Raw genomic sequence first — 24,686 nt, forward strand, 5'->3', positions numbered from 1 at the left:
TTGTGTGCCACAGTTTCCTTGTTGCTTCCTGTGGACAGTAGCACATAATAATTCTGCAAAGAACGTTGAGATTTGCAGATTATAGCATGAGAGTGAAAAGCATTTGTATTATTTTCACTGAATTCTGCTGTGCCTTTGCAGTGCTTATACCACACCTTGTCCAATTGGTACTTTGTGTTAAATTCCTGTAGTATCAAATTTGAATAGAATTTGAATTGTGACTTGCAAATATGGCATTAGGCAGATAACATAGTGTTATGAAAACATTGAAGAAAAATCTCTGGTTCATTTGTCCAGATATTAGGGAGGGTAGAATCAGTCTCTTCTGTCAGTTTCCTTCAGTATGCTGCTATACCGCCCAAGCAGATATTAGCAGTTGGAATACCAGTCTGCAGCTGATCTGCTTGTTATGCTTGGCATAACAAGAAATTGTTGGAAAAGCTTTTTGCTTGTGCAGTGAGTCCTTAGAATTTATATATGTTACCTGATCACCTTCCAAAATGGCCAAAAACATACATGTGGAAAAGTATCTTCTTTCTGAAAACAAGATAAATGATCCTGTACCAAATGTGGAGAGCTGTGGTACAGGTAAAACATTCTAAAACTAAGTTCACTTATAACACAGATAGGACTTCTCAAAGGAAACTCTGTGATTTGGCTACCATGTTTTCGAAGTTCCATTAAAAAATCTCAGCCTTTAGTAAAGTGGCTGCTAGTAACTTCCAAAGTGATGTGTGTGTTTTGTTCCCTACTAGTAGCCAGGGAAACTTTCACTATCAGTACTAGATCTTAGAAGCCCTTATTGCTTCTCTGCACTCTGTATCGTGTTTTGCATGGACTGATAAGGGTATTGCAGCTCTAGCTCCACTGCAGTTGATGTACCAGCTGCAATAATATTTCAAGTCAATCCCTGATTAGTTAGGGGAAGGTCAGCTATTTCTGACTGGCCTCGCCCAGACAGAGAAACAGAATGAAGCTCTGCCATCAGTGTCCTAAAATAGATGGCCCTTTTCATCTGTCAGGCTTGAACCAGCCACACGAAACACAAATTAGGAGGCACAAATCAATTCACAGGGCATTGGGAAACACAGCAGAAAGTCAAGCAAAGAGAAACTTCTTCAGATATGAGCTGTACTCTTCAAACAACTTTCTAACCTGTTGCCTAATAATATTTTTTTCTTCTTAAGTAACAAGGAAAAAAAAAATTGTTTGTTTGTTTGTTTGTTTGTTTTTCCTAAGTTAACTTCAATAATGAAACTGAGTGTGGGGATATTTTTTGGAGGTTTATTCGCAGCTCTAGGAGTTTTGCTCTTTTTGGTGGCGTTTGGAACCGATTATTGGCTTCTTGCTACAGAAATAGGACAGTGTTCGAAAGTACCTGAGGATGTTGGGGTTAGTATGGATTTTGATTTATAATTTCTTGGACGTATTTATTTCGTAGGAACTCTATTTTGTATTAATATTTGAACATACTCATTTTGACCTTCTGGAGGCTTACAAGCCTATTTCAAAACCTCCTGTAAAGAGCTATAATCTAGTCTAAAATTCATTCATCTTTTATGATACTACTTTTGCAATATGACATTCTTTCAAAGGAACTATAACTGTATAGACAGGCTATAGCTAACCTATGTTCAGACAAGCTTTTTGTCATTGTGACGGCGTTATTTTTTACCTAAATATCTTAATTTCACTTGAACTTCATTCTTTCAGCTGCTTGAAAAATAATATGATAAAGGCTTTTATTTTTATTTTTATTTTTCATAGACAGAGAAGGCCACTTTTCATCATGAAGGTTTCTTCTGGAGGTGCTGGTTTAGTGGAAATGTAAGAGAGCATAACACCAGCATGTGGAAGTTCTGGTACAGTAAGTAATACCTTTCTTTTTATGTTATCAACAATAGATGGATCTCAAAGCTGTGGAGCTTTTTTTAGTGCTTATGAATCACTGAGTCTCATTTGGTCTCTTCAGTGATGAGTTTCTTAACCTATCTTCAAATAGATTCAAAAGCGACGAACACCTTTAAAATCTGTACTAAAGGATATCCCAGGACAAAATCATCCACATTCAACTATCAGCTTACTCTTTCATTAGTAGCCTGTCATCTTAACTGAGAGTCCATTTTTATCAAGAACTGTCTTGCTGTGTTGTTAATGGACTGTTCATTTCCATAAAGCAGGGGAAAAAGAGCCTTGTGGTTAGTATAGTCCATGAGTTTTTGCTTGCAGTTTCCCTAGTTCTATGAGTAGATGAGAATGGTGTGGGTGACCTTTTTTCTTTCAATACATGCCAGGATTCTGGAAGATAGTATTTGCCACCAAAATTTCAAATGAAGAGAAGGTCACAAAATTTACTTTGTTGTGTTTGACCCAACCTGTGAGATATAGTTATCCCTCACCTTCTTGCTAAGTTTCAACAAACCTAGTGAAAAACAGGTGCTTTCATTCAATTTTAACTTCAATAACCCATATTTTGCTAAATACATTGCTTGGACTTAGGCAGCAAAAGTAATGTTCACTGTAGTTAATTTCCCCTTCTTTTTTATCTGGAGAGCTCTGAAGTCAGGAATTTGAAATTTGAATGTGATTTAAACTGTTGTCAGACTTCATTCATTGTAAGGAAGAAGATATTTTTATAAGCATACTGATTCCATAGATTGAACTCATATTTATTGAGACTGTAAACTTTCAGAAGATAATTTTTTCATTATTGTTTTTGCAAGATAATTTTATTTATTTATTTATTTATTTATTTATTTATTTATTTATTTATTTTTGTGGGATATGCTGTAACGAGCAAGAAATAATAAACCCTCACAATTGAAAAATGCATATGCATGTGAAAACATATGTATGTGTTGCAGTATATCAGATCCTCCCCTTCAACCAGTCTGCTTTACTGTTCCCGTAGTACAAATCTGAGCTGCCCTTTAAGGAATATCCCTGGCTGGATATCAAGGCTGGTGTCTCTTATGAAAGCAAAATCCGCTGCAAAGCTACTAGGAGTGAACATTGAATCTTGACCTATGAAACTCTGTTTATCTATTTGAAGAACAGTCTTAGGATATTAAATTCTCAAGGTAGTGAAATATTAATAATTATCACTCTTTTTCTTTTAGCCAATCAGTCACCTTCTAAGAATTGCACACATGCTTACCTCTCACCATTTCCTCACATCCGAGATGAACACAACTCAACCTCTTACGACTCTGCAGTCAGTAAGTATTTGGTTTTGGTTGCAAATGGATACAGTGCCCACAATTTCAAGAAAACAGTTCAGATGCTTCAGTGCATTATCTCTCCACACAGTTTAATTAATATAGTTTGGTGTTTCATACTTCTCATGCTTTTACAACATGCATATTTAAGACACTATTTAGCAAGGCACTTAAATGAATGCGTAGCTTTAAGTATGACAGCAGAATGGAAATCATTTATATGAAACATTTCATGCTTTTTTTCTTAAATAAAAAGTATCTTCCCTAGGATGAATACTTTAAACAATTACTTCTTCTCATGTATTCCAATTAAACTGTTTCTTGTTAAATAAACAACCACATGTGGAAGTGTATTGCATTTTTACCTCACAAGAATTGAAGAGAGAGGCCTTGTTACAGTCTAATTTTATTCAACTAACTTGGATATACTGCACTGAATGCTGGAGATGTTAGCTTCTCTCCACTGACACTGACACTGAATATCGTATACCATACATGAATAATATAAATTAACACTACAGTAGTGTGAAGTATTGTTCTATGAATTAAGTTCTAATTTTTGAAAATATTTACTATGTTAAGCTGAGATATTAACGCCAAGTAATTCTGATGCAGTAACAGAGATACATATGTGTATATATATGTAAGATATAGAGCACTGAAAACCTTGTGTTTGAATACATAAGGAAAGCTCTGGAAAGCTCAATTTTTTCTAAACTCAAAAAATTGGTCACATTTCATCAGATCAAGGGCTTTATGCAAATGTATTTTTAAGACTATCTCTTCTGATGCTCATTTCACATAATTTTTAAAATGACCTGTGATGTATGAATGCTGCTTGTATCTGAGCCTACTGACTCAGTGACTGAAGTGATCCCTGAAGCTGTAATTATACCTTTGCTAACTTTGAAGTGTCTTCCTAATCCATTTTTAATGCTGCAAAAATGAGAAGGAAAAGAATTTGTATTGGTAACAGTTCTGTTAATCTTTAGAAATTATGAACTGTTTGTCCAGGAAGAATTCATACCTTACCATTCAGAGTCAGAGATCTAATCTGTAATGTTGAAGCACATCTAGAACAGTTTATCTTTTCATTTGACAATGACAGAGCCATCTGCTCCTAATAATCTAGACGGAGTTGGTATTCAACCATGCACTCATACATTCACAAAGGATCTTCAAATCATATTGCATGATTACATAGAAGTGGACAAACAAAGAAGAAGAAAGGAGAAGGAATATCATCAAAAGTTTAATTAATTTTAGTTAATATTTGCCAAAAGAACCACTGCTCAAATATAATTTTCCTATCTATATTTCATATTAGGAGATTAAAAATAGACAGAACTGTACTATAGATGCTGGCACAGGTAGAGAATATTCAGAGCCATTCCTGCTGTATAAATAGATACAGTTGGATTGCTTTGGATCTCATTAAAACCGGAGAGGTTTTTTTTGTGCCTCCAGTTCATTTTCAGCATCCAAACGGAGTTATTTACTAGAGCAGGTATACTTGTTTAAGAATGTTTCACAACTTTTTATTAAGAAAGTTCTATCACCATCTTTTCTGTTAGTTCAAACACTCAGTTTTCTTTGAGTGTACTTTGTCAGGCCTGCCCATGATATTTGGCTTTTTAAAACGTCTCAGAATCTACAGTTACTAAATTAAGAAATACTGAGAGTTATTGCCTTCTTGATTCACAGTGGAGGAAATGCTTTTCTGTAAAAGATAGTGGTAAAAAACCTCCATTTGACTTCATGTAGAAAAATAAGTTTGTCAGCTACTTGTACATCCACATGGCTACATCTAATATTCTCAATCGAAAAACAATCAAACAAACAAAAAAGCACAGAATGAAATGGCACTACCAAGAAATTGGTAAATTGGTTATTCTCTCTCTTTTTTTTTTTTTTTGGTTCTCCTAACGTATCTTGGTAGAATATCTCCACATTCACTTTTGGGGATAAAATAAAAGTAGTCTACCATACTTAGTCCTTCAGAATGATTTTTCACTTTGCTTTTAGAGAGACCCTCAAGTCTTATTTTAATTCGGAGTGTATAAGAATAAATATGCTGTCATCTGAAAGATATTCAATTTGATTCGTGAATTCTTTTATGGATAGTTTGGCTCAAGAGGCAGTGGGGCCTTAGAGCAAAGTGGCTTTAATTGAAGCCCCTTAATCACTTAACTGTGATTTGTAACCAAAATGCTATGTTACCTTCCAGTTAGAATAGTTCAGGTAAACATAAGTTTCCTGAGGAACTATGAAATCTTGGATGACTTTTGAGTGGAGTGACTGGACCAAGTTCTCTATTGCAATAACTCCCTTGCTTTAGTATCAGTTACAGTTTGGCTCAGATTTTTTTTTCAGAATTAAAAAGCTCAATCTATCCTCTCTTAATTTATTTACATCCTTTCGTACATTGGTTTTAAGGTGTGTGACAGTTCCCAAAATTCTCAAACACTGAAGACTTCAAATTCTAAACTGTCTCTATGCTTTACTCAAATTACTGTTCAACCTGGTGAGGAGAGCTAGACTATGAGCTCTTGGTGTCAAGAGTTATAGTCTTACTCAAATGCACATTTTAATGTCTCATGTTTCCTTTCATCATTACTGTCAGATGCATGATCCGCTTGGGAGGGTTAGATAGTACTGCTTTGAAATTGCAGTTTACTGTACCTTATCTCAATTATTATGGCTTTATTCATGCTCTGATTTTGTTAAGTATCATGGTGGAGAGAGGAGGACTTTATCTACCTGCAGTGTACGCTTCAATATATAGCTGGGCTAAACATCATATACAGTTAATGGACTTAAAGAGATTTGCAGGCAATGTCATTTGTCTTAACCTGAAATAGGAATCTAAGTCAGGGGAATCCTGTCTCTAGTGGCTTTCTGTGATGTTACAATGGTTTATGGTGACAGCCATGCCAGTGTGTAGCTATTAAGCAGACAGACAGCACTTCAGTGTGTCACCAGCAGATTCGTTTCTGTGATGATTCACAAACATAAGTGAAACAGACTGAAAGCTAGAAATAAAAAAAAAAAAGTTAAACCATACAGTGAAAGTACCAGAATAGTGACCTTTTATTTGTTTGAAACATATTATTCTAAAATATACATATATACACTTATGTATAATCATAATTAGCTCAGTTATCCCACCATGCTATTTTGAAAACAAAATAGTATAGTACTTAAATAAAAATTAATTGCAAGCTAAGTTAATTAATGGTATCACATCACTGGTTTATTTAACAGTGACATTCAAGGCTCTCACACTTTTATAAGAAATCTCATGTACTGCCAGTCAATAATAGAACTGTTTTGAAAAATGTTTGAAGTCCTTATTCATACAAACATTCCTGTTTGTCTATAGTGTGATAATTTCTAAGAAAAAGAGGTGCAAGATCTAGCACTTCTTGAGGTCTTTAATTTTATTTTCAAGGGATATTTTTTTTCCCAAAGTTTATTTGGAAATAAACATTGTTTTCTTAACTTTGTGAATTGCCTCAGTGCCTCCTGAACCTACATTTGGAACCATTAATGGAGTGCTCTGGCACTTTAGTTTAGTCCTCTGATCTGTAGCTCCTAGTACATTTTTCCTTACCTTTATGTCTTATCTCGTCCAGTCTTGGGCACACTGCCAATGTTTGAAGTAGCGCCTAATATGATGAGCAATACAGAATGCATATAGAACTGAAGAGAAATTCTGATACAGTAGCTATTGCATCTATAAAAGTGTTATCAAATTTATTGTTACTGGGCTAAAGCTAACCTAAATTAATCTAGGAAGTATCAGCAATTAAATCTGAAAATAATAATTGTCTAGTGCAATGTTAGAAGTAGCCTGTTTTTAGGGGAAAAAAATGCTGTTATATAAGGTGGTCATATAATTGTTCATGAGGAACACAGTACATTTACTAAGGGAGAACTCCCTTGCCACCAAGCTGTAATAGAGCAGGAAGTGTTTAAAAAAGCAATATATTCATACTGCAAATTATATATGTGTTTTGCTGTTAAGGTTATTTAAAAAAATAAAAAATATTACTACTAAGGGATAGTAAAGGGTACTTAGTGAAAATGGAACTGTTTGCAAGGTTTGCTGTGTTGCAGCTCTCACTTCTGGTGAGAGCTGTGATCTTGTTTACAGTGGTTTATCTGCAGAGAAGATACTCCAGATTTAGAGCAGCTCAGGCACTTTACCTTTCATTGTCCTTTACATTGTGGGTGGCATTTTGATGCCTGTTGTCAAAAGTATTTTGATATCTCTAACATTAAATAGTAGACATCTCTTACAAACATATTCTAAAATACCCTGTATAGTCAAATCACAGGAAAGGTTCACTTTAGGATTTAAATTTATTGATGAAAATTTACGGCACATTCTCCAAGTCATTTTAACTATTATTAGCAATGAAACACTGTACTCACACACAAACATGCTTCAAAAAGATTTTCAGCTTTATATGGCTTAATAATATGTGTTCAATATTTTTGTTTTGATTTAGTTCTTGGCCATAGAAGATGTATTGGCCAAGTCTTCTGTTGAGATTTTGAAACACCTGAAGCCAGCAAGGGCAATAAAATATGTGATATGTTTCCGTGAGGTTGGTGTCAGTGTCTCTAGTAGTAGATGGGTGCAACATGGTGTCATTTACTAAGCTTGTTCCTGAATAGCTGACTATGTAACTTCTGATGTGTGCATGGCAACCACATAAAAGCTGTGCCTTTTAGGTGGCATGACTATAATTTTTCATATGCATTATTGCTTCTTTTCCACATCATGCACCAGTAACATCTTAAGATTTGAAACTGTTGCTTGAGTTTATAATCAAATCTGGGATCCACTGTATAAGAAAAGGAGCCTTTTCATAACTCAACTGTTTCTCCATAACCCACTCCCTTACTCAAAACCCAATACTATGGCTACTTTTCACATGATGCAGAAGTCTCCAGAGGAATCTGACTTAGGATGTTTTTGGAGAAGAGCCATAGCAAGGCAGAATTATAGGTCATGCAATTTTGAAGGAATATACTGCAGCTGTACTATTCGCACTGTGTATAGGTTGAAGGTGCAGAGCTCAAAGACAAGTATACCAGCTGTACTCCTGTTGTCGTCTAAGTACTATTTTATTTTTAGGCCTGCCTGTCACTACCAAGACAAATGTTGTACCCTGATGAAGGGACAGCTTACCAAGACAAGTTACACATCTCTCTGTTTAGCACTCTTGCAACATAGAGCAATGATACCTAAGGTTAACACTGCAAATATGTTTATTTCAGACTGTGTGGTAATGCTTATACTTCATTTCTTCCACTGCAGGAAATACTTGGAATAATATACCTACTTGAGGTAGATAATTCTGACATACCTGTGAAGTAAATTTACTTAGTGCCTACTATCTTTTGCAGAGGCAAATTCCTTGTTGTCTGGCCAGAAAATGGGCAGTCTCATGCACTACCTCAGTGATACTTGAAATAGTACAAACTTCTCTTAACATCTTGTATAGGTGCACTGAACAGCTATTTATTGAAGCAGACTGCTTGGATCACAGTGTAATTCCTTTTCAGGGGTTATAAAGAACCATAATTCAAAGCAGCATTTTCTGTTTCTTTTTAGCTGTCATGGTTCACCTCAGTATCAGAGCAATGAATTCTTTAACTTAGAAAGTTCGTTATTAGGAAGGCTTATTTCAACTAGCTCTTTTTATTCATCTGTTTATGCCAGGTAAGCTAATGACAACAATAGGGCTACACTGCAATTCTGAATTATTAGAGAAAGTAAGAAACTGGTCTAAGCAAAAATTACCTCAATATGAAGAAAATGAAGTCATCTTTGCAAAAAAAATGGTTGCCTTTTAACTATGGTAAATCATCGAATCATTACATTTGGAAAAGACCACTCAGATCATCTAGTCCAACCCAATAGGCCATTATCTCTTGTCCTATCTCTGTTACCTTGGAGAAAAGGCCAACCCCCACCTCACCACAGCCTCCTTTCAGGCAGCTGCAGAGAGTGATAAAGTCTCTCCTGAGCCTCCTCTTCTCCAGACTGAACAATCCCAGTTCTCTCAGTTGTTTCCTGTAAGATTTGTGCTCCAGACCCGTCAGAGCTTCATTGCCCTTCTCTGGACACACTCCAGGGCCTCTTAAGGTGCTTCTTTGGACTTGTGCCACCAAGGTCCTTAATATCTTGTAGACTGTAGGGGTAGGATTTTGCATAAAAAGATAGATTAGGGAACTCTGCAGACATTTTTTACCTACCTTCTTTATTTTTTAATGAGTTTAATGATGGAGTTGCTGGATAAACAACTGTTTGGACTGTCAGAATATCCTCACAATTCTCTAGAGAAAACAATTATTTATAGAGGAATACAATGAGTGGTTATGCCAGATGATAGCTAGGTCAAATCAGTATTTCAATTATAATGCATAAAATAGTTATTCTGTCAGAGCAGAGAAACTGCTTATCTCTTGTACAGTCACACAGAGGTTTAAACAATTTTTCATCACTTATGTTTGTACTCCTTTTGTGTTTATTTTTCAGGAATATTTGAGCAAATCACGTTTTTCTGGTAAAATTTCACTAAAAGCAAATGTCAAAGATTCCTTTTTAAAGAATAGATAACAAAACTGCACACTAATTTCGTAGCGCTGTATAAGCTTATGTTCTCTTCCAACTCAGAAAATGGATACAGTGCTATATGGCTTCAGTGAGTGACCATAATGATATTGAAGTAAGCCTTTTCAAGGTTCATTTTGGCCAATGTGCCCTGTTATGTAGCATGACTTTGAAGTACCTTGGGCCATCCATGTGAAAGAGTTGGGTGGTTATAGGCTGATTTAGCAGTATTAGGTTTTAAATGAGGAAGTAATGTCCCATGGACTTGGGGACAGCAATGAAGCTTAACAAAGTAGCCCCATGAGTAAAATTATATGAAATTGCTTCAAAGACCCAAGACTAAAGGACTTCAGAGATTTACTTTCTCTAGCCTCCATTCACTGTCCATTTGCATCAAGTGAATCATTAAACTATGTGTTTAACTTTAAGCAGGTTCCTAAATCCCTTAAGAATCTGAGTACTTAAAGCATAACGCACACTTAACTGCTTTGCTGAACCAGAGCCTTATTTCTCACCTACTATTTCTTTATTTATTTGTTTACATAGAAGGAAGCTTTGTATTGGATATGAACCAAAACACAGTTTTATCCCTTCTGCCAGCTAATTTCAGACACATTCATCTTCCCTGTGCCCAAGTCTGCTGATCAGTGTGGCAGAAAATTATGTCTTTGAATCTTTGCCTGGATTAAAAAGGATGTTGTTTTAAAAGTGAGGCTAATGTGATGTGGTGTACGTGATCTAGTTGACACATATACATGGCTAAGGTAAGCAAGATGATATATACTTTAACATGAGTTAAGCTGGTCATGTTGAAAACTGTAGATTTTTTTAAACATTCTGATGGGAAGCACAAGCTGATAACTTGTAGTTCACCTTCAGCTTTCAGATGAGAGCAAACCTGAATTATTCCAGAATAGCTGGCTTTAGCAGGCAGGATGGATTTGAAACTTTCAGGATACAAACCAGTATAATAGTTACTTAGTTGTGTTTTGCTATAACAGTAAGTAGGTGCTGTCAAACGATAAGTGGCAGTTTCTTTTGTGACTCACTTTTTCTGACATGCCAGCTGGCTTATGTGCTTTCCCTCAGTTGGGTGGAAATGTTTTTCACTGACTGAATTGTCAGTGCTTCAAGATTTTCAGAACTGACGATGGAGATCTTTGCAACTCATAATTTTACTAATGGGTTCTGTTAAATGTACCAATTTTTAAATTCATGGGAGAATTTTATGTCACTCTTGTAGCATTTGTAAAATGATGACTTTGTTAAATGGATGTGCAATTAAGCAGCTAAAAAATAGTTGTTAGAAAGACTCTTTTGGCCAGAGTATGTCACAAAACTCTCGGCTCATTTATCGCCAGCTGCATCCATTAATTAAGCACTGCTTGGCACTGTCTAGCAGGGACTTCTGAAACATCAAATTCTAATAAAATAAAAAGAACTTTAGAGTGGATACAGCCTGGTTTAAAAATTGTTTTTCAAGTTACCTTTTTTTTTTTTTTTTTTCTTTCTTTTAAATTTCTCCTTCCTGATTTAGATTTCCTTCTTTTGTATATAAACTGATAAGAATTATGTACTTGAAAATTATAGAGAACTTACAGATTGCTCTTGGTGATAGGTTCAAAGCACTAAGAAAGGCAAAATGTTACAGTTTTCTGATTATCCCAGTCAATTTTGGTAAAACAATTAGATTCAGCCTGTCCAATCATTTACCCCAGTGAATCAGTGCTGCAACTTCAGTACACCATTTTCTAAGCAGCATAAACTTTGTCAAGTCACTGTTCTTCAAGTCACTGTCTAAATGTTAAGCAGGTGGACTTCATTTGAGGTAACTTAAACCCTGTTTTCCATGATCACCAGATAGAAACTGTGTTCCAAAGCTCCTTTGAGCCACATGACATAATGTACATGCACAATGGAATGAATGTTTGGTTTGTCAATAAGTGGAAAAGTGGAAAAGAAAAATCTTTATTAGCCAAATATGTAACTTTTTCAAGTTCTAAAAAGTGTGATATGATTTCTTTTTCTGCCCTTTTTATCAGTTTATCGAGGTTTCTGGACAGTTCTTATGCTCTTGGGAGTGATCACTATTGTGATGGCTAGTTTCCTGATCATCTGTGCAGCTCCTTTTGCTAGCCACGTTCTATACAAAGCAGGAGGAGGCTTTTACATCATCGCTGGTGAGTATATTGTTTACTTGATCAATGAAGGCATTAGAATAGAAAGGACGAGGTATCTCTCCCCATTTTCTGTAACAAAAATTATACAATCATGGTTAAAAGAAAAAGAAGTTTGCCCCTCTGTCCTTTGGCCAGTGAAGCACCTGCCTTGGGTACAATACTTTTTACAGTTATCTGAAGCCATTCAGAAAGCTATCTTTTGATTACAATAAAAAAGTAAAACGATCAGGATCATTCATGGAATTGCTGCATTTTCAATCTACTAATTGAGCAGGAAAAGGAATGTATATTTAGGGATGCTGCCTTGTAAGATTGTCGAGGGCTTTTGCTAAGGAGCTTTTTCTAGTCAGTGACACAAAGGCAATGAAGATGGTAATGGAAGATTCTAAAGAAGCTGAAAGACAGCATATTCACATGACAAGTATAGGAGATGTGTTTTGTATGTGATTGGAGTACACAAAGTAGTTGTCAAATATGAGTAAGTGGGAGAGATAAACCTCTGTGAATGAAACACAGTAAATAACTGAATTCTCTCTTTCCTCATAACCCACACATATTTGTAGGATGCATCTTCCCAGGATTGAGCTGATGTGGCCAGCTTTCTGGGGCACTGTTTTGTTAACCTTGATGATTCTGGGAAGATGTATAAGACGACAGTTTTTTAGGATATAAGTGACAATATGTGCTCATCACTGTCCTGGTTGGTATACATCTTTGTGCTGTGAAGCAGAACACTCATGTCAAGATCAAAAGGCTTGGACTCTTTTTCTTCTTCCATTATTGACCTACTTACCTGCTTCACCTTACATATCTGCATACACATGCTAATAAGATCATAATTTCCTCTTAAAAGACTTTCAGTGAAATGTGAAGTGTTTTATAATATTGCTACTGAAAAAAACTCTGCAATACTTGCATTTGCTCCTTTGGGAATTACTCCCTCGCACTTTGAAAAGATGTAAAAATATTCACGATCTGTTGGAAATTCTAAGGTATTTCATTACTTTTTGTCACTGATTTGCTAATTAAAAGCTCTTGTAAGTCCTGCTCATTTGCTACGTTTGTGAAAATCTCTGCTGTCCCTAGAAAGTGGCAGAGACTATAAGGGAAGAGATGGTAAGACACCAGTAACTAGCTGGGAGACCTTTCTCCACTCTGTGTCAGTCAGCCTGCCCAAATTTAGTTTAAGTTAGATTCCACAAGTCTAGGCTAGTCACCCTTGGCTTCCCCTAAGAGGCCTGCTGGAGGCAATAACAGTAGTCTTTAAAAGTCAGAACTTTAGCTAGGAAGTTCTCTAGCTGGCAATTAATTTCATCCTGGAGGGGCTAAGCTATTCTGAAGGTGGCTCAGATCAATGTACTGCTGCAATGATTTCCCAAAAGAAAGTGGTGGCAACAGAGTACAGAAGCCATGAGGCTAGCACAAGATATTTTATCTTGGATGTGGAGATAAAGATCCTGAGAGCTCCTCTGCATCTGCTCCATCATACCAGTAGGACAGAGCTGCTTGGGAAAGACACTTACTGTAAATATCATTATCCTATTCAAAATCTCAGAACATCTACAAAACCAAAGCCAAAAGTTTGATGCTCTCAGGTCTTCTCACAAGTCAGCATAACCAAGGTGTCCGTGCAGTCTTACTACCAAGGTGCAGCTGGCAGTTATACTGGAAGTAGGCTACTGAGAAAGAACTCAGTCACTACAGTTTGTTTTCTGTGAAAGTCTGAAAGCAGAAGATAGGAAGATTGATCACTTTCCTACTTTTACATGTCTTTAAAGAAGAATGCAAGATGAAGCAATTTTAATAGCTACTACTGGACTGAAGTATTTGTATCCTTTTGCAGTCTTAATTGACAAAATAGGTACAGACAGTTCACCTCATATCTGCTAAAGAATAATGATTTGGCTTAACAAGCACTTGACAGAGCCTGTGGAAGAGAGCCTAAGCAGAGATCCCAAATGACATAGAATAAATTTAAGTTGTAAAAACCCTCTTACTGCAATCACATTTCATTTCCCATTCTCAGCAGGGCTGGCTTCAAAAATAAGGCAGCACAAAGCCTTATCTAGTCAAGTTTTGAAAATATCCAATAACTGATAATCCCCAGCACCTTTGAGTACTTGTTCTACTTTGACCAGTTGGTGATTTTTTTTCCATGCGTGCATCTGACATTTTCCTTGCTGCAACTTAACTTATGACCACTGTGTCTAATTCTTTCACTGTGCACTTCTCTGAAGTGTTTATCCCCTATCTTCTCTATACCTCCATTTATAAAGTTAAAGACTCTTTTATTCCTTAGGCTAAAACTTGCTGGTTCCCTGAAACTCTTCTTGTCCTCCATCCCTCACCATTTTGGTGGTCATCAGTTTAACAGTATCACTCTTTCACTGCAGAGTTTCAAACTGGACACAGGGTTCCAGATATGTTGTCAGAAATACTGAGTAAAATAGTACTTTCAGAGCTGCTAATGGTGCTTTTTTTAAGTGCAGCTCTATATGAGCTTGACTTTTGTTTTTGCTGGACCTTGTTTAAAATCTTGCACACTGATAAGGATCATTCTTGTGCTTTAAGGAAATAGCCAGTTCTTTAGGACCCTCTGTCCTTCCAGGTAGCTTTTGCCTCTCAAAATAATCTCCCTTTGGATCCTGCCTACCAATTCCCTGAACAGGCTGAAGTCAGTTCCCCTGAAATTCTGGCTCTTAAATCTCCTGCTTACCTGCTGCATTTCTCCTAGGATACTGAACTTAACTATTTTATGGCCATTACAGTCGTAGCTAGTGCCATCTATCTCATATCTCTGATCAGCTTTTTCTTATTTGAGTAACAAATGCAGCATGCTACTTCCATTAGTTCATCTGTTCCAAACACATCTGAAAAAGTCATTGTCGATGCAGTCCAGCTACCTCCTGCATTGCTTGCACTCTGTAGTGTTGCTCTTATAGCAGATTCTGAGATTGCCAAGTGCCTCATGGGAACTAGTAACTCTTCTTCCAGAACATTTGTTCTTCTCAGCTACATACCCTGTAGCAGATGCCCACCATGATTACCTTGTTTTTGCCACCTGTCTGATCTTAATCCATAAGATCCTGTTCCAACCCCATCTTACTAGCCTTTTGTTCTTTAAGAATCCATATCCAGCCGTTGCAGCACTTCAGTCATACAACCATAGAATCATAGAATCACAAGGTTGGAAGGGACCTGCAAGATCATCTAGTCCAACTGTCCTCCCTTTACCATACCTACAGCAAACCACTAAACCATATCTCCTAACTCCTTATCCAGATGCCTTTTGAACACTGCCAGGGACGGTGACTCCACCACCTCCCTGGGCAGGTCTGACCATCCAAGGCAGGCCTGACCAACCTGCCTGAGCATCTAGTTATCATCATCCAGTGACTGCAAGGATTTGAATTCCTCCTTTTTTGTTTTTTTAACACTAAGTTCATTTGTGTACAGGCATTTGAGATGGAGTTTGAATTTTGCAAACTTCTCAGTGGAAGTGAATATGCCTCCCTCGTTATTCTGTCCCGTGCACATGTTCTCCATTCTCCTCCCACCAGTTATCTGTGAGCTTTGAGCTCCATCTCCCAATGTTCCTTGTTTCTACCTCTTCTCACAAGGTTACTGAGTCTGTTGCTCTTGCCTTGTCTGATGGATCTCCTCTCACGCCAGTATTCCTCATGTCTCATGGATACAGAAGCCTTAACTCTGATTGCAACACTAGCCATGAAGGCAAGAGCCAATGCATAGTGTGTGTCACATTTTGCCCAATTCTTTGAGCAGCAGGTTTGAGACCATCATCACTTGAACACCCATACCCTTACCTCTCACTCTCAGTGCCCTCTACAAATAAACTAGGGATACAGGTTTCGCTGCCAGCATCACTGTTTCCTATGTGGATGAGCTGCAAGGGGTTATACTCCAATGACAAAGCAGCCTCTGCAGTTTTTCTTCCAGTGTCAAAGATCTAGGCTTCAGAAAAGGAGAAAAATGACTAACACACAATTAGTATTTGTGGCAGCTTATCGACTAGCAGCTTTCCATGTTAAGCTTTCAAATTTCACCTGAGTTTGCACATGGAACTTGATATGCTATGCCAATGGGGAAAAAAGCACATATTAGTTCAACAGTACCACAGTCAATGACTCGAGCAGTCTCTTTGCATCCTCATCTCCATGTCTTCAACATCAAAGGATGGAGCAAAAGCAGCTACAGTAGTGCAAACTGTAAGAAGCCCTATGGTTTCTTCAACCGTCACAGGAAAAGAAGAAAAAGTTGCCATAACATAATTAGTTAGAGCAGTCTTCAGCAAAATTCAGATTATCCTGGGGTTGTTCCTTCAAGATGTCTGGATGGCAGTTAAAGCTTTCCTGTTGTACTGATATCAGGAAAGCAAGACCTCAGGGTGTGCACAGAACATTAGAGAATCACACCCTTGTGAAGATGCAAGATTAGAAATTTCTGCTTCCTGCCAAAAGAGGAAAAACCTTTAAGATTAGCTCCTAGGTGAGGACAAAGTCTGTCTTCAGACATATGTGCCAACTCCCATAACTCTAAAGTGTGATCCTCGGCATGTACTTTGGAGTGGAATGTAAACAGTACTTTTCAAATAAAGGTCACAAGAGGCCAAAGTAGATGGATCTATAATAAGGACCAGGACAAAAAAAATAATTGAAATATGTATACATGCATATAGCTGTGCAAGTTTTCCTTAAGTGAGAGTTGTAAACTTCTAAGCAAAAGTTAGAACTCACATCATTCTTTCCAGCACCTGTTGTCTTCATGTCTGCATAGTAAAAGATTCATGCCATAAACAGCCATTCACCACTGACAAGTGAAAGGCATTTCTATGTGGGAAGAATAAGTAGTAAAGGCCAGCAAACTGCTTCTTGAATTCATAAACATTTCTAAAGGTTCCGTATTCTTTTTCCTCTGCAATATGCAAAAGTACTGGTTTGAAACAAATTCAAAAGAATAAAAGCAGAAGACTGAAATGAGTGACCTCAGAGAAGTCCATGTCTTATCACACTGCGCAGAGCTGTGTATCAAACATATGTGTTCTTAAAAAAAAAAAAAAAGCAAAATGGAGAAAAAAGAAAAGAAAAAGGAGGAGGAGGGAAGTATTTACTTGTCTTAATCTCTCTCAGACATACTTCACGTTCTAGGAATAATTTCCCTCATCATTCCTGAGTCATGCAACTGCTGTTTTATTTTACAGTCACGAAAAGCCAAGGGCAAATGGACACCTGCATGCTATGGAAAAGGTCTAAATGCTGAAAGTATAGAAATACACCATAGTACACAATGTTCCTACAAACATCTGCTTTTTGCAATTGGGGTTGTTGGTTTTTTTTGTTTGTTTGTTTGTTTTTTTTGTGTTTTTGTTTTTGTTTTTGTTTTAATTTCAGTAGTTTTGCCTGAGATTAAATTCAGTAGTTTTTGGCTATGAGAGTTCATGGCATTCCTGATAGAAAGTGAAAAAGTATAGGAATAGATTTCCCAGAATAAATATATACTAATTTTAGCATATTCTCCTTCATAATGAGCAAGTATCACTTATTAAAGTTGAAGTGGATGCTTACTCGACTCCTATTGGCATGACTAATATTCTGAAGGAAAGAGACAAGCTGGCAAGGCAAATTTGTGGATACAGAAGAAGGATGAAATAGCAATAGTTATATAAAATAAAAGGTTTCTCCCTGTTGTCCTCCACAAGCAGCATAAACTTTATGCAAGAAAATACTCTCCAGCAGGAAGGAGTCTAACTCTGATCTCTCCTTAGTTTTGCATGGGCATGGCTGATATTTCTGAGTTACCAGAATTTCAGTGAAATTCAGTCTAAATCTTGTGATTGGGGGTGATGTAAAGAAATAGATTATTTTACAACTTTTAGCAATACATGATTTTTCTTCAAAAATATTGTATTCTCTACAAATATATTGAGGCAGGCAGAAAGAGGAAGCTTAGAGGGATGTCATGATTGTCTATAAATATCTGAAGGGAGGATGCAGTAACTATTGAGACAGTTTCTTCTCAGTGGTGCCCAGTGCCAGGGCAAGAGGCAGTGGACACAAACTGGAACACAAGAGGTTCCCTCTGAACACCAGGCAGCACTTCTGTGCTGTGCAGGTAATGGAGCACTGGCACAGGCTGCCCAGAGGTGGTGGGATCCTCTCCTTGGAGACCTCCAGGAATGACCTGGACTCTGGGCACACTGCATTAGGTGGTCCTGCTGGAGCAGGGATTGGGCCAGATGACCTTCAGAGGTGTCTTCAACCTCAGCCATTCTGTGACTATGTGATCTTCCAGTAAGCTAGTATAAGACACTTAGGCCACAGTAGGTGATTTTTCAGTAAGATTTTGCCATTAGTACAATGCCATTGGTTTAAGTACATTCCAATGAATTGTACTTCACCAGCCCAGAAAGCCAACCTTATCCTGGGCTGCATGAAAAGAAGTGCAGCGAGCATGGTGAAGGAGGTGATCCTGCCCCTCTACTCTGCGATGGTGAGACCTCACCTGGAGTACTGCATCTGATGTAGAGTCCTCAGTACAGGAGAGACACAGACCTGGGAATCTGTCCAGAGGAGGGCCACAAAAATGATCCAAGGGATGGAACACCTCTTCTGTGAGGAAAGGATGAGATTGCTGAGGCTGCTCAGCCTGGAGAAGAGAAGGTTCCAGGGATGCCTGATAGCAGTCTTTCATTAACTAAATGGGGACTATAAGAAAGAAGCGGGACAGACTCTTTAGTGGGATTTGTTGTAATAGGATAAGGGGAAACAGTTTCAAAATAGAGTGGATATAAAGAAGCAGCTTTTTATAATAAGGGTAGTGAGGCACTGGAACAGGCTGCCCAGAGAGGTGGTGGATACTCCATCTCTCAAGGTCGCTCAAGGTCAGGCTGGATGGGGATCTGAGCACCCTGATGTAACTATAGGTATTCCTGTTCATTGCAAGGGAGTTGGATTAGATGGCCCCTAAGGGTCCCTTCCAACTCATTCAGTTCTATGAATCTATGATTCTAGTATGCTTAACAGAAGCACAGTGTTGCAGAGGTAGTGTAAATATATATACCAGGTTGCAGGATGGAAAGGCAGAAGAAGGATGTTTATTATTAACTGCTGCATCATGTGTTAAGCAAATCTGCACTGGCTTTGAGAAGCAAATCTCCTTTGAGAGCCAGAACAATACCTGAATATTTAAAACCTCTGATTTTTGCATTTTTGTAAATAGCACATAAAGTAGTGACTGCTAATTGACATGACTATTACAGCTCATTCAGTTCATCACAGAATCACAGAGTCACAGAATTGTAGTGGTTGGAAGGGACCTCTAGAGATCATCGAGTCCAACCCCCCTGCCAAAGCAGGTTCCCTACACCAGGTCACACAGGTAGGCATCCATGCAGGTCTTGAATATCTCCAGAGAAGAAGACTCCACAACCCCCTGGGCAGCCTGTTCTATTGCTCCATCACCCTCACCATAAAGAAGTTATTGCGCACATCCATACGGAACTTCCTATGCTTCAGTTTCTGGCCGTTTCCCCTTGTCCTGTCTCCACACACTGCTGAAATGTATAGTCCCAGTTAATGTCTCGTGGTCTTCAAAAAAGTATCTCATGTTATATGCATATGAATCTTATGTGCTACCCAGTCCACTGAACAAATTATGTTCTGTTTTTGATACTGCTTCTCTTTCAAACTTTTCTTGAATTTAAAATCAGTTTTGTTAAAATGAGACAATGCAAACTGATATGAAGTGATATATCTTCTGAAAAGAAACGTAAATCTTTTAGAATCTAACAACCAGCTAAATATTCAAACTGTAGCAACTGTTCTTTAAGCTCATAACTTGCCCTTGAATTGGGTGTTTTGATGCAATCAGTGTTGATGCCAGGAGGAAAAGCCCTTCAAGTCAGAGACTTGCACATTTAAGCACAACCTGAAGTGCTTAATGGATAGGAAGGAAGCAATGCCCCTGGCCCTAAATATCAAACGTTTTCAGCAGATGCATTAGTGATAATGGAAGTATATGATCTGCTTTTCTGTTCTTGCCACTCCTTCTAATGTACTCCAACGTCTCAGGAAACAAAACCAAACTGGCAAAACAGAGGGTCTATTTGTGAAAAAATGTTTCTGTGTCCCTTCTGTAAGGGAAAACATTTGTAACATAGAGGAGCCTCAGCAAGCTCCCCTATAAGAGCTTAACTGCCATGAAATCATAAATCTGTGAAAATATGACAAGATGAGCAGTAACAAATGAAATCTATTGGAGCCAATGCAACTTGGCCAGTTTTTACTTAGCTTGATTCCTTTGCTTAAGACATTTCTTGAAAATACTGAACAATATACCTACTAATTAGCTTCCATTAGCAGATAGTGAGAGCCCTTAAATACTCTTTCAGTGCCTAATTAACTAAGAAGGTTTACACATTCTCCGCTCCTTTTTCTTTTCTTTTAAAGGACATTTATCTCTGCTTGACATACATTTCTTGAGCAAATTTCCATACCCAGTAATTTGCCACAGATGGGTGTTAGCAGCTTGCTGTGAAATCACCTGATGGATTTCAGCTTAGCTGAAGTTGTTTTACCACTGGCAGCACTGGCAGTACTGGCAGCACTGGCTTGCTATTTTGCACCTATGTGGAGTCGGCTCTAGGTTAGCCACTGAGGTGTTGCTTCAGACTGCCTGAAGAATAAGGAGTGCCCTTTTTGAGATTAAAGCAGCTCTCAAAGACTCTTGTTTTGATCCTTCTGGCTGCTTATCTTTATGTCTGCCCAGGGTGCTGGATGTCAAAATTGTTCCAGATGTTCAAGGCCTCGTACTTACCTGATGCCATAGTGAGGCAATATATATCACTGTTTTCTGTATTTATTGTTCATTTGGATTAAGGTTTCCCCATTGTAGAGGATAAATTGAAGACTAGGGACATTTGAAAAGAAACAGCCATGGCCATCTGAAGAGAGAAATTCCAGTGTTTGATTGGGGTTTTCCATCTTATTGATGTATCTTTCTGAATAATTGAGTAGCTTGTGGGACATTTTTTCTGTTGTTGATACTTTGAAACATTAAACAAACGCCATGCCTTAATAATTCCTTTTATGAAGTTGACCCGAATCTTTTCACTTTATGAATCAAAATTAATGAGTTCTGCTTTGTTCTGTTTTCCTTCTGTCACCTATGTTATCTGTTATATGTTCTGTTACAAGATTCTTCTGCTCAATTTGACTTTTATTTGCAGTCTTCAATTTAATTTACTTTTTTCTTTCTACATCTGACCCTGAGGTGATCCTTCCTTCTGATTGTTTCAACAGTTGTATGTTTAATACAACCGTGGCACTAAATACCAATCAAAATTATGTTTTACTTGGGTAAAATACTTCCAAAGTTGAATGTATGTCTTTGAGTGTTGAGGGTTGGGTTTTTCCCCTCACTATTTTTTAGACTTTGTTAAGAATTCAAGCCTGTGCAAAAAAACGTAATCCTGGTAATATATTACTGTATTTCATGGACAGGAAATGTGCCTCCCTCCTTCTTATTTTTAGGGTGTTTTTTTGTTTTTTTTTTTTGGTTTTTTTTTTTTTTTTTTTTTTTTTTTTTTCAGTCTCTAAAAATTGCAAATCCTCTGGGATTTTCAGTCATCTTTTGATTATGCCTCAGGTTAACTACTTCAGCTTATTTTTTCATGGGCTTCAAAAGGCAGTGATCATAAACACTGAGCTGTGAGCTTTCACCTGTCAAATGTTCAGGATGTCCAGAGTGTAAACTTATTGTATTTTGACAATAAAGCAACGACAAGAATGTCAACAGATCACCATCATCAGTTGTGGAAGCCTACCTGTCTGATTTTGCCTGAAGCAAATGGGAGATTGATACAGTTCCTACTGCTCCCCATTAAGTGGATAGCAATGGCAGGAAAAGGCAGTGATGAGGGAGCATCTCAGGGTGGGGATAAGGAATGGAAACCATGAAAGAATGCCTGGATGAGTGAATTTGGAGACAAATGCCTCTTTGTGGATACATACAAAGCGCATTTATGGATTTTGTCACAAGTGTCACATTTGTTCAGGGCTGCACTGTAATAAGTATTTAGCAGGACTGGGAAGAGACCTAAAGTACCTTAGACTTGTACTCTGCAACTCTTCATCCTGTAGATTTAGGTTTGTCAGTAAGTGTTCCCAGAGGTACTGCATTGCCGTATGGTTGTAATGAAGTATATAAGTGTCATAGGAGGAAAGATAGGTGGTGTGCCCCTAATATTTTAATGTTGGAATAGATGGCCCTGCTGCTATTCCATGTGCTACAACAGCTGAAGCTCATGGAGCAAGTGGGTACAGGCTGGAGCATGCAAAAAATTCGGACATGCCCTCAGCTTTCCAGTGGATCTTCTGCTGGAGCATCTGTGCTTCAGGCTTGCCTTTCTTAAGTGTCCACATTCCTCTAAACTAAAATAAAATATTAGGCATGCAACTGATACTTTGGAAAGCATTTTCTTCTTATATCTCCTTCTGGTTTACGGTAACAAAGAGATTAACAAATTTTGTGAGGACATCTGTGCCTATTGCTATTACGTGTATACAATCCAAAGGCCTTTCAGAGGAGTGGCTGGGAGAAGGCTGTGAATTATGTAGTGGATTAATTCCAGGAAACTCTTGTATCCACTCTGAACTTGACACTAATAGCCTGCCTCATAGTGGTTGCTTTATTTTTATTGGGTTTTATTCCTATACCAGCAACTTCTTTTCTAATGTGGAATAGAAGGGTTTCCTACCCCTTACTGTTTTTCATATGTCATCCAAAAGACAGGGATAGAAACAGTATCAGAGTGTGGGAATCATACGTAGAATTTATTTTCCGGGTTAAACCATCCTGCCTTCTCTCCTTCCACATTCTCTGGCCTCTGAATCCAAAGCAGTGAATTTTACCCTCAAACATACCTGTGCAACAATCTGCACACCAAAACCAAATGTACCCTTTGCCACAAGACTGTGACTTTTAGTGCAAATCAGAAGCAAGGAAGAAGAATAGAGAAGCTTGTTAGAAGAAACCAAGGGCAAAAAATACCCAGTAGTGGCTGACTGTGCCTTGCAGAGGGGCCGCAATCATGGATTGATTTCTAGGTAATGCTGTCACCAGTAAATGCACAGCATTTGTCTCACTCTCCATTGTTAAAACTGGATGTTTCTTTTCCAGGTGTCTTGTTTTCACTGGTAGTCGTGATGTATGTCATCTGGGTCCAGGCGATGGCTGATCTTGAAAACTACACAAACATGAAAAAAATGGATTGCCCGGACTTTGCTGTTTATGTACGCTATGGCTGGTCTTTCATGCTGGCTCCAATAGGAGTATTTTTTGCTTTATTAGCAGGAATGCTGTTCTTGTTGGTAGGGCGTGAAATTTATTTAAATTCAGACTAGTCGTACACTGCTAAAGGGAGTATAGGAATCCTAATGAAACTTCTTGACACAATTTTATATATCATTACCATTACGACAATCCTAAGTATGCAGGCACACTTACGGAATATCTTCTGTTACTTGTTTAACAATAAAGGACGCAAAAGTCAATACAGGAAGAAACCACCTTTACTACCCTCTTGTTGCTTTTAGCTCTATAGAAAGTTCACACATAATTCTCTGTAATGTACTATTTGCACCATTTTTTGCAGTTTTACAAACAGAGGAAGGCAAAAATATTCTGCAGCCAAAAGCCCAACATGAAATGGGCCAAATCAACATTTTACACATATGTCTTTTAGTATTTATCATGTGCTTCTACTTGTGGAGAATGGTACAAGATGGAGGGAAAACAAATGTTCAAACACAGTAATTAAGTCTACCTCCTCTCCTGTTTTCCACTACTTGCCTTAACTTTGATACAAGCAAACATCTGCGCCCTATAAAAATAGAGCGCACTTGTTCATGAAGAGTCCATGGGAAGAGGGCAAGAGAGAAGACAATTGCAGTGAACAGCAATTTGGTGCTAGTCTGTATGTGTAAAAGCTTAACTGCTTCTGTTACATTTCTTCTTTCTGTATGCATTTGAAAGCTGTATACTTGTATATTCTGAAATCCATGTTTGTTGCATGATTTTGTAAGCCAAAATACCATATCTGAATCACTAGTTAACATTATGCCAAAAACTGTACTTTGAATTATAGCTTTAATATTTTAATCAGGTTTTAACTCTTTTATTTTTGAATGGAATAATTGGCTCCTCCCAAAAACATTTTCCTGGTGATGTAACATGAAAGATTTATTATGATGGTAACACCCAGAGTATGAAAATGTATGTTTTACGTAGCCTACATTTCCTTAAATATTAAAAATCTGCATTACAAACCAGTTCTGGCCTGGCTGCTGGTCATCACCTGGAAAGCAACAAGACAAGCAAAGGCAGCAAGGAAGCAGGATTTGGTTCTGTATTGTAGGAGTAGTTCGTTCTTGGTACATGTGTGTGTAAGATGGAGTGAGGATGGGACTGTATGCATGGTATAGAAAAGACGGGGTGGAGTTTTAACTATGAGGAGACTTGGTTTTTCTGGCATTGGGCCCAAGCTGAAATTAAATCCATCTGAGAGTGTGTTCATTTTCACTTTGTAACTCAATAATTCAATGGGACTGATGGGGAAAAATAAAGACTGCATGTTGGTTTCTT

The 24,686-nt window shown here is 37.7% G+C and overlaps 1 protein-coding gene across 1 annotated transcript; it reads left to right on the forward strand.

The window, feature by feature from the left end:
* The first annotated feature begins 905 nt into the window (after window positions 1-905).
* On the forward strand, window positions 906-24,686 carry TMEM182 (transmembrane protein 182). The gene is made up of 5 exons (XM_015850016.2): window positions 906-1,392; window positions 1,768-1,867; window positions 3,120-3,218; window positions 11,889-12,026; window positions 23,223-24,686. The coding sequence occupies exons 1-5, from the start codon at window positions 1,252-1,254 to the stop codon at window positions 23,444-23,446; spliced, it is 702 nt and encodes a 233-aa protein (XP_015705502.1). The 5' UTR covers window positions 906-1,251; the 3' UTR covers window positions 23,447-24,686.

This window comes from Coturnix japonica, chromosome 1, assembly GCF_001577835.2.
Source record: "Coturnix japonica isolate 7356 chromosome 1, Coturnix japonica 2.1, whole genome shotgun sequence".
Lineage (NCBI taxonomy): Eukaryota > Metazoa > Chordata > Aves > Galliformes > Phasianidae > Coturnix > Coturnix japonica.